Source organism: Mustelus asterias, chromosome 14, assembly GCF_964213995.1.
Source record: "Mustelus asterias chromosome 14, sMusAst1.hap1.1, whole genome shotgun sequence".
NCBI classification, from domain to species: domain Eukaryota; kingdom Metazoa; phylum Chordata; class Chondrichthyes; order Carcharhiniformes; family Triakidae; genus Mustelus; species Mustelus asterias.
In genome coordinates, this window is record NC_135814.1 from 59485429 (window position 1) to 59497213 (window position 11785).

The 11785-nt window shown below is 41.0% G+C and overlaps 1 protein-coding gene across 1 annotated transcript; it reads right to left on the reverse strand.

Annotated features, from left to right (window-relative positions):
- Positions 1–4111: 4111 nt before the first annotated feature.
- LOC144504056 (cytochrome c-like) lies at positions 4112–11785 on the reverse strand. The gene is made up of 3 exons (XM_078229220.1): positions 11756–11785; positions 4336–4509; positions 4112–4257 (listed from the first exon to the last, which is right to left on the reverse strand). Exons 2-3 carry the CDS (start codon positions 4502–4504, stop codon positions 4112–4114), a joined length of 315 nt encoding a protein of 104 aa, XP_078085346.1. The 5' UTR covers positions 4505–4509; positions 11756–11785.

The following is an 11785-nucleotide window of genomic DNA, read 5'->3' on the forward strand; positions in this document are numbered from 1 at the left end:
TGACTAGGGAATTTTCACAGTAACTTCATTGCAGTGCTAATGTAAGCCTACTTGTGACACTAATAAATAAAATAAATAAACAAACAAACATCCATACCTCTGCCACAAGGTAGCATACCTAGACACAAACAACTGGGAGGGTTCTCTGGAGGCTTCAAAGGGTCATTAGAAGAGGCAAGGAGAAATGAAAAGACTCAGTTGGCTAAGACGAGGGCCAAGAGAAAACAGAAGCCAGCAAATCCTGCATCTTCACAGCTCACTGCCTTTGTCTGCCAGGCTCCTGAGTCACATCAGGTGATGCTTAACACAATGATGGCCACCAAGGTACAAACCATCATCTCATGAGATGGAAGGCTAACAGAACAGACTTCTAAAGTTCTACTCTCAACACTTGTGTGCTCCCTACACCTACCTAAATCGGCCCCAATCTGTGAATAATAATGCAAACAGAATGAATCAAGAAATTTGAGTGCCATTAGCTCTTTACCATCGCGTGAGATTAACTCCTATCCTTAACCACTTCAAATTGATTTACATCTGAAGATGAAAATAAGGCCTAATATTTCATGGGAAAGCAAAATGAAACAACTAGGCTAGAGTTAACTATTAGGTAGTGGGCAAAGTTAGTAATTACAGTCTCCTATTGCAGATAAATTAAAAGACAACACCGTCTGAGGAAATATAAATGTATATTTGGACACAATAATCACAGGTTATTCTAATTGAACCAACATACATGGGACATGCTCCAGTAGAAATGAGATAGAATTGAACCTTGTAAATGCTGTCCAAAACTACATATATTGTGTGTCATATTTCCACATTAGGAGGAAATTGCATCCAAATTTTAATCAAGTAAGTTAACACATGGTATCAATATAAAAGTTACGAAACACAAATTGCCACAAAATGACCAATGATGAGATCTTCTGGCAACCAGTGCAAGGGATGGGTCATTTCAGCAAGACAAACTGAATGGAATGAGGTGCGAACTAAACGAATAAAGTGAGCAGCTCACTTGCAAAAACACAATCTACAAACAAAAGGAGCGGAAAACCGTATGTTAAAATGGGCTATAAAATAGTCAAGGGATAGAAAAATATCACCAGAGATAAACACTGCAAAGAATGTCAAGCACAATAACAAAACAGTTTTAAACAACTATAAGAGAGTGGTTAGCAAAGAAAAAAAGTGGCGGAACAATTGTACAGAAAATAGTAGAATTACACAATGATTATTTAGAACTAATTGGTTATCAGATTATAGTGAAACATACATTCTAATTCTGAATCTGAAATCAATTTTGAAGATATATTCGATAAATGGACTAAAGACTAATGTCCTGGTTTCAGCAGTTCTCCGATGTTAAATTGAAACAACACAATTTCCTGGACAGCAAAATGTCATTTTCTGCCATAAATCTGATTGCATTAAAAAAAGAGAAATCATCAATAGCACATGCATCTAGACTTCCTGAAAGTAGGCATTGCACCCAAGGGGAGAAAAGAACAGTAGGGTTCATTTGAAGTAAGGCATACAAAAACAGCAAATAGTCACTGCTCCCTGCTGCTTTCTTATATTCCAATGGGGAAGAAGTTGGAGAGGGTGGTTATGATGAAAGGTTAATTTTTGCACCTTGGAAGTGTTGAGACTCACAATAAGGATGGGTTGCACCATTGTTGCCTTGGTTTGGACCTCAGATGAGGAACAAGATTAACATCAGCAGGAGCAACAACTTGCTGTGCAGAGATCTATCGTGGTCAGCAGAAATAGTAGTTTAGGGTTGACCTCAAAGAAGGTACTAACTGCATAACTAGGTGTATAGGTAAATAAAGACTTCCTTGACCCATCAGAGGAGCAGTGCTTCAAAGGTTACATTTGTTGCATTAAATGGTGGCAGACTTCTGCAGTCTCCAACAGGAAGGCTTATCCATTCTGTACCTGGTGCCTGCATTACCAGTGGCTGTGAAACTTATTTGTCTATGGATAATTCCAAGGCGCTGCTGGAAACTTATCCACGATATTTCAGTTGGCCACACAAACGCATTAGGCAGTTCACAGGCAGGTGCAGGATGTCATTGACTGCACACATGGCAATGCACACACTCAGTCAGACCAACAGAAGTTTTTGTAAATTGCAGTGGTTTTATTTTATCACAAGAAAAGATTTATGCAGCTGTGTGCCAGAATCCCAGGGAGCTGCCTTGATACTTTCAGTCCATGCTTCCCAACTTCTACAAACTTGCAGGCAGACTTAATGGAAGGCTGCCATGAGACAAAAGATGCCTCCTTCAAATTCAGTTGATGCCATGAGACACTGATGAGAAATTTGTAGTATAATAGTGTTCGGCATAGCAAAGGTTAATGCGGGACTGGAGGACTGTACCATCTACATCCGAAGTAGAGAGGCACATGACAGTAGACAGAATTATATGGAGAGCCTAGAGTATGTATATAGCTATGTGCTATCAATAAACACTACTGTTCAACCTTACAAGCCTCTGAACCTCTGAGAGACATACTGAACAGACTCTTACAACAAAATTCAATCAGTGAAGCCATAGAGTGGTACCATGAAAGCCATATGACAACCAGATATACCGTTGAACAAGCAATCAGAATGCTCATGATGCAAATCAGATGTCTGACAGATCTGGAGGCACTCTTCAGTATTCGCCAGTAAGGGTGGTTCAGAATGATTGTGGTGTACTGTGCTCAGCCCAACACTGCATAGCAATGAAGATTGGAGTTGCAGGAGGAACAAGATACTGAGCACACATCATCTACTGATGAATCCAATGAAAAACAGGAGGATAGCAAACCCAATGCAGCACCGGCTGCTCATGATTCCTTTATAGCTATAAGGTTCAGTTAGTCACTCCCACTGAATGTAACAATCACATCTAATGGCTAATCTCACGCCTGCCCCACTACTACTTCAATCCCACTGACAAAAGCAGTAACCAATCATTCACCCATTGCTCCCCGTTAATATATATTTTACCATTAGCAACCAAGAACGGCAAACATGGCAAAGCAGTACAAATTAATAAATGTTATGGGATTCCAGTAATAACGGAAACTTATCATAATAGTTTCTCGAACATTGCATTTGTGTATCTTTAATGAACTATTCCTTTCCTTACTACTCCTTCATGGTTTTCCAACTGAGGTAGAGGCATTCTGCTGATACCCGAAATGCTCTTGGCTAACGACCTCTGAGTGTTGGAACCTGAGAGGACCCAGCTACAAAGACTACGCTACATACATCTGTGCAGGAGCAGCTTCAGCTGTCAGGAGAGGAGGTAACATGTTGAGTACTGGCTGGATGGGTGTGGTGTTGGGGGGCTTGTAGAAGAGTGTGTGATGTGCTGCATTTCATGCCTACCACTCTGCTGGAGAGCAGCTTGGCACCAATGATGTACCGTAAGGCTGAGTTTCACAATTTGCTCCAGAAATACAACATCAATTTGAACTGGGATTGCTTGAAGATTTTTTTTACTGGGTTAGCACAAGTATGAGTTACTATTATTTTTGGCTTATTGGCTAGCGTTTGTTTTTGCACTGCTTTGATTTACTTTTTTAACCTCTCGTTGAAAGGAATTTTGCTTTTTATTTCAGTAATACATGTCATTTAGAAGGACATTCCTCTGGGAACCCCTCCTGCCCCCAGGGAATGAGAGGATGAGAAGTTCCACAGAAATGCAGGTATATCCATTAAATGTCATCTACTCCTGCTAGTCAAGGCCAGTTGATAGTCACCTGGGCATGCCCATGGAGATGTTTCTTGCTTACATGTCACAAAGGAGAGTTTCAGAACTTGCTCAAGCAAAGTAACATGTGGCTTGGAACCAAACTTTCTTATGGTAATGCAACAAATTATTTTCATATTACAGGCAGGTTGAAAAGGCACCTAACTTTATTATAGAAATTGAAAGTTTGTTACACATTCAAATCATTTGCATTGCCGAAGGAAGAAACAACTAACAAATTAGCACTGAACATAGAGAACAGATGAACTACGTAGGTGATTTGCTCCTGACTAAATTTTTGGATGACTAACAAAAAAGTACATTTCAAAAGTAAATTAAGCATTTCATTAAATCTTTGACTATGACGATGCTTTCTTTAAATAAGCAATGAGATCAGCACGTTCATCTTTCTTCTTGATACCAGCAAACAGCATTTTTGTTCCAGGAATATATTTTTTGGGGTTCTCCAAATATTCCATTAGCGTACTTTCTTTCCATGTGATGCCTGCATATAAATTCAAATTTTATACCAAGGACATATAATACTGAAATGCAAGCAAAGTTGCAGTCTAAATTGCACTACCTTTATTCTTGTTTGCATCCGTGTAAGTATATCCTGCAGCTGATCCGGTTGTACGCCCAAAAATACCCCAGAGGTTTGGGCCAACCATATGTTTTCCACCTTTTTCAATTGTGTGGCACAAAACACATTTCTGTACAAAGATTTTCTTTCCTTTCTCTGGATCACCCATTTAGGCTATAACATGACAAAAAGGAAAACATTAGGGATTGTATGTTAACTATAGTAACTTGCTGTCAAATTTCAGCATGAATTGATTCAAAATATACTTCTGTAAATCACGAATAAAATCATAAATTAATTTGAGGTTTTATTATTCTTCTACAACATTAATTTAACTTGATGGGGCTAAATTTTCCATACCAAATGCCCACGTATGCCCATTTCAAAAAGAAAAAGTAGAAGTCCATCATATCTAGTCTCCACCCCATTTATATTTGACAAGCACTCCCAGTTGCAAGTCAGACTTAGCCTGGAAAAATGCACATGAAAGGAACATTAAATTTAATTTTAAACAAGTAGCAGTGACTTCAGCCCAGCTTCTACATCAACCTTTTTCCCTAACACTGATCAGCATGATGGTATGGCACATAACAACTGTGTTCTCAGTTGCTGGGCTGTGCCTGAAATTAACTTTAAAAGGGCAGGCTTCCATTTGGAATGGAAAACTGACTTCTGGGAGGAGATAACATTGCCACCTTTTTGCTGCATTTGGCCAGCATCTTGACCAGGAGTTAAGGAGAGTTGAATGCACTTTTTGGTTCCCACTGTTCTCTCTTAGCACAATGGATATTTCATTTGGAGACCACATGTGTTAGAAGGACAAGGAAGAACTTTTAAAATCCAGGCAAGTAAAGATCCACTGTGAGAAGAGAGTTCCTAAATATCATTGTACTGCAAAGTGCATCAATCCCAAAGGAATTATCTCGATCTGCCAGATTAGCAATGCCTTCTGAGATTCTGATTCATCAGGGAGGATAAACTGCAACTCATCGCAAAACTAAACATGGTGCTGCAAGTGACAGTGAAGGTAACAATTTCCTTCATTTATGTTGCCCCCGGCACTTCCCAGGGAGCCAATGGAGTTACTAATTATACCACTCAGTCTCTACTATCGATGTTTGGTTTATTGTTTGCCAGGGCAAGCAGAGCAACAGGACAGAACTCTTTAAATGGCAATTAATATCACAGAAATGCACCATATGCAAGCTGGGAGACATTTTATTGCATCAATGTTGAGCTTGTCTGCCACCAGTTTCACTGAATACAGCAGATAAACTACAGATACTCTAATAGCATTCATTCATGACGTGTTCATTTTATGGCAGTCCATCGTGCACCCGCATTTGCTGATATCCAGGAAGTCATGGGTTAGATCCTAAGAGACCACAAATATGCTCTGCTGCCTTGGTTTCTAACCTTTCTGTGGCATTGCCTATACACCAGCAGATCACAGTACAGTGAAGTGCACAATTCTACCAGATCTATCATTGTAGGAATGTTAAAGCAGCATTTCAGATGCATTGATAGGTCTGGGGACATCAAATATCCCTGACTTTTAGGTCTGAAATCACAATATTCAAATATTGGCCTATATTTGCTGAATAGGCGTAATACCCAACCAGAAATGAAGTTTGGGAAGAAGAGCACCTTCCTGAACTTTATTCCACATGTATTTCCAGAGTCACATAATTATCATAGTCTTCAGATGCTTCCAGCTACAAACACAAGATAGTAATGCTGCAATTTAGAACTATTCCACGGCTGGAGAGGAAATCACATTCTTTTGCATGATTTAAAGGCTTTCAACAGTTTAAAGAGCGAGGATTTTTAAAAATAAGGTAGTGCATTTCAAAGTTTGCAAATCACAACCACCCCCCCAAAAAAAAATCACAATGTAGTATATCGCACTTACTAACATTGAAACTCCATCTCCCACCTTCTGGTCCTATCCTGACTTTTTTGTAAAGTTTATTAGTGCCAAAAGTAGGCTTACGTTAACACTACACTGAAGTTACTGTGAAAATCCACTGGTCGCCACATTCCGACGACACCTGTTTGGGTACACTAAGGGAGAATTTAGCATGGCCAATCTTTCGGACTGTGGGAGGAAACCAGAGCACCCGGAGAAAACCCACACAGACACAGGGAGAACGTGCAGACTTAGCACAGACAGTGACCCAAGCTGGGAATCGAACGTGGGTCCCTGGTGCTGTGAGGCAGCAGTGCTAACCACTGTGCCATCCTGCTGCGCCACCATGCCACCCTATAATAATAAAATGAATTTATTAAAGTTAATTTGCTGCTTTCTTACAGAATAAAGAATATCTCACATTTGGCATGGCCTACAAACCTTGATATCACTGTCCCAGGTCTCAATCATTCAATGCATATTACAATTGTGCATGGCTCTTTGGATAATGTTAGTACTTCACCCAATTTTAGCCTGAAGTTACACCACAGTACAAAAGTTAAAGGCACTTAAATGACTGCAATTAGACATCAGATTTACAAGGTTACAGTAGCAGTGTGTTTACACTAAAGACTGGCACCCATTTTGTTTTATTCTTTCATGGGACATGGGCATTGATAGCTAGGTCAGTGTTTATTGCCCAAAACTAGTTGACCATGAGAAAGTGGCGGTGAGCTGAGGCCTTGAACCACACCAGTTTGTGGTGTAGGTACTCCATAATGTTGTTAGGAAGGGACTTTACATCCTTCCTCTCCTCCCTCAACCTGCGCAGCAAATGGTTTCTCACCCTCAGTGACTGCAACTTCTACTTTAGCTTCCACTAATATCTCTATTTCAATGGCCTAATGCTTTCCCTTAATTCCATCCATCATATCAACTGGCCTAGCCAGAACTAAGGGAACCCCTCAACCTCATCAACTCACATAGTCCTGACTGGTTATAAAATTGCTAATATAGCCTCAACAACAATTTTCTACTCTCCCTTCCTGTCCACACCAACCTCCAGTCTCTCAGTCCTTACTGTAAGTTCTAGGTATTCATTGAACTTAAATTTTAAGTGTTAATTTCAGACTTTAACCATTTAGACAACAGGAGACAGTTTGGTTAAGTAACTCAGGGAAACTTTAATAGCTTATAGAATAATACCTATGAAGGGCAGGGCTTGACTAACATACTAGGCTCTTGTTTTCCAGTTCAGCCTTGGGCGCAGGTTAACACTCGGCCTCTGGTGTGAGCGCGTGTGTGTAACATCTGCTTCCCTCTGGACAGCAGCCACTTGCTGCACAATTTGCTCAGTGAAAGCTTCCACTTATTAACTCATTCCAAACCACAACCCACAATGTGATCAATTTTGTTAATGCATTCTAATTGGCCTAAATGAAGCAAGGCTAATTCTTAATTGGCTTAAGGGGTGTGTGATCAATCTGTGATTGGTCTGGTGGCCATGATCAATTATCTGTTGATGTTATTTCCCATAGTCTCCTGACTGGCCCTCTAAAGTGTCAATTACTTGTGGAAATATCTTTCTCATTAAAGTTTGTTACTTTACTTACCTCTTGTTAAGATAAAAAAATGTTTAATATATCTCTCCTTTCCATTTATCAACAAAAGATGTCCCTTTTCCATTTGTACAGGGTAGGGGAAATATGCTGTCATGCTCTTGTGATTGACATCTTGAGCTCATTGGCTGAAAACCTCATTTAACTGGTATTAAATCAGACCCTTATCAGTGACTCTTTTGTGTACAAGTTACATGAAGATTTTTTTTCTTCTGTCTGGTTACTTTGAATTAGTTACTTTACTTTTAAGACAAAGAGTGAAAGAGTGGTAAAGTTGCTTATAACCTTAAAGCTAATAAAGAAGTTTATAAAGTACTAATATAGTGCATATGTGTAGAATGGAATAGTTTATGTCTGCTTTTAATTGCGATAAGAAAACATGTGATGTCTGGGAACATGGATTCACTTCATGTCTAATTGATTTATAGAACTTAACTAAAACAGGTGTTTATCGGCTTAGTAATGTATTTTTGCTGAGACAGCTGCTTTACTGTACTTGTTTTGTCAGTGTTCGGAAAGAACAAAGAACAGTACAGCACAGGAAACAGGCCCTTCGGCCCTCCAAGCCTGTGCCGCTCATTGGTCCAACTAGACCATTTGTTTGTATCCCTCCATTCCCAGACTGCTGATGTGCCAGCGTGTCTGCCTCCACCACCCTACTTGGCAGCACATTCCAGGCCCCCACCACTCTCTGTATAAAATACGTCCCTCTGATATCTGAGTTATACCTCGCCCCTCTCACCTTGAGCCCGTGACCCCTCGTGATCGTCACCTCCGACCTGGGAAAAAGCTTCCCACTGTTCACCCTATTTATACCCTTCATAATTTTGTACACCTCTATTAGGTCTCCCCTCATTCTCCGTCTTTCCAGGAAGAACAACCCCAGTCTACCCAATCTCTCCTCATAGCTAAGACCCTCCATACCAGGCAACATCCTGGTAAACCTTTTCTGCACTCTCTCTAAAGCCTCTACGTCCTTCTGGTAGTGCGGTGACCAGAACTGGACGCAGTACTTCAAATATGGCCTAACCAGCGTTCTATACAGCTGCAACATCAGACTCCAGCTTTTATATTCTATACCCCGTCCTATAAAGGCAAGCATACCATATGCCTTCTTCACCACCTTCTCCACCTGTGCTGCCACCTTCAAGGATTTGTGGACTTGCACACCCAGGTCCCTCTGTGTTTCTATACTCTTGATGGCTCTGCCATTTATTGTATAACTCCCCCCTACATTAGTTCTTCCAAAATGCATCACTTCGCATTTATCTGGATTAAATTCCATCTGCCATTTCTCCGCCCAATTTTCCAGCCTATCTATATCCTGCTGTATTGTCCGACAATGTTCATCGCTATCCGCAAGTCCAGCCATCTTCGTGTCATCCGCAAACTTGCTGATAACACCAGTTACACCTTCTTCCAAATCATTTATATATATATCACAAATAGCAGAGGTCCCAGTAGAGAGCCCTGCGGAACTCCACTGGTCACAGACCTCCAGCCGGAAAAAGACCCTTCTACTGCTACCCTCTGTCACCTGTGGCCAAGCCAGTTTTCTACCCATCTAGCCACTTCTCCTTGTATCCCATGAGCCTTAACCTTCTTAACCAACCTGCCACGAGGGACTTTGTCAAATGCCTTACTGAAATCCATATAGACGACATCCACGGCCCTTCCTTCGTCAACCGTTTTTGTCATTTCCTCAAAAAACTCCACCAAATTTGTAAGGCATGACCTCCCTCTTACAAAACCATGCTGTCTGTCACTAATGAGATTGTTCCGTTCTAAATGCATATACATCCTGTCTCTAAGAATCCTCTCCAACAACTTCCCTACCACAGACGTCACGCTCACTGGCCTATAATTACCCGGGTTATCCCTGCTACCCTTCTTAAATAACGGTACCACATTCGCTTTCCTCCAATCCTCAGGGACCTCACCTGTGTCCAATGAAGAGACAAAGATTTCCGTCAGAGGCCCAGCAATTACATCTCTTGTCTCCCTGAGCAGTCTAGGATTGATGCCATCAGGCCCTGGGGATTTGTCAGTTTTAATGTTACCTAAAAAACCTAACACTCCCTCCCTTGTAATGGAGATTCTCTCTAACAGGTCAACACCTCCCTCTGAGACACTCCCAGTCAACAAGTCCCTCTCCTTTGTGAATACCGATGCAAAGTATTCATTTAGGATCTCCCCTATTCCCTTGGGTTCTCAGCATAATTCCCCTCCTTTGTCCCTGAGAGGTCCGACTTTTTCCCTGACAACTCTTTTGTTCCTAACATATGAATAAAATGCCTTAGGATTCTCCTTAATCCTGTCTACCAAGAACATTTCGTGACCTCTTTTTGCCCTTCTAACTCCCTGTTTGAGTTCTTTCCTACTCTCTCTGTATTCCTCCAGAGCTCCATCTGTTTTCAGTTGCCTGGACCTAACATACGCCTCTCTTTTATTTTTGATCAGATCCTCAATTTCCCTGGTTATCCACGGCTCTCGAATCCTACCTTTCCTATCTTTCCTTTTTACAGGCACATGCCTGTCCTGCAGCCTTATCAACTGTTCCTTAAAAGACTCCCACATGCCAGACGTGGACTTACCCCCGAACAGCCTCTCCCAATCAACGGCCATCAATTCCTGCCTAATTCGGCTATAGTTAGCCTTCCCCCAATTTAGCACCCTACCCTTAGGACAACACTCATCCTTGTCCATTACTATCCTAAAGTTAAGAGTTGTGGTCACTATTTGCCACATGTTCCCCTACCAAAACTTTGACGACCTGACCGGGCTCATTTCCTAGGACTAGATCCAGTATAGCCCTCTCTCTAGTTGGGCTATCTACATACTGTTCCAAAGAACCTTCCAGTACACATTTTACAAATTCCTCCCCGTCCAGACCCCCAGCCCTAAGCACTTTCCAGTCTATACCAGGGAAATTGAAGTCTCCCACTACAACACTACAATAAGTCAATAAAACTCACAGAATAGTTTTGTAAAACATAAGTTACAGCAATTGTAAGTCCATATAAAATACACAATGCTTGAAAGTGATTGGTGTGCTAAATATAACAGTACATTCAACTAACATTAAAATTAGTTGTATAGAGTTACAATGGTTAATTACAGAACTTAATTCTAAGCTTACAAAATCAGAAATGGTTACATACTGTGAAATAAAGTGATTTTTTCTTTAGATATCACAAGTTAAACTGCACACATTTAATTCACAGGACTGAATCAATAGCTTCAAGAGCCAGACCAAGTCATGTGATGAGCTTATGTCCCAGAATTCAGCATAAAACCATATTGGATTAACTTTGTGTGTAAACTAAAATAATAATTAAACATCAGTTCCCCTAGATTACCCTTCACGCTGGAGTAAATTTTGCTTCACAGCTTCCTCTTCAATTCACTGTGTCATTCAACTTCTTTACCTCTGGCTCTCCTGGCATCACACCGTTATACTACTGCAGTCTTGTTGTAGCACTCCTGCTTCGGGGAGACCCTTATCCACCACGTCAAGTAACTCACCACCTCCCACCCAGGCAAATCTCAGGTCCAAGTTTTCCTCTTTACACCCTTATAGCAGAGGACCATAGATTCAAGTGCATCCAGCACATAAACACTCTTCGACCACTGTCAAATAAACTACATTGAGCATTGCCACGCTTCTTTCAGCTAAGCCAAATCCTATTACTCCACGGTCTTTCCTGGAGGGTGAAACGCTGCAGCGTTTTGGCAAATTGTATACAATTCAATATTGGATACCCTGACCCCACCAAAACTCTGCACCTTTTACGTACATGCATGCACCCTGACGGGTAGCCCAGGCTGTTATCTTTGACAGGGTGGGCATGTTTCAAATCTGACATCCAATTTCCCCACTAAACCTACTAACCTCCATCTCTTAAAAACGTTTGCTCACTTT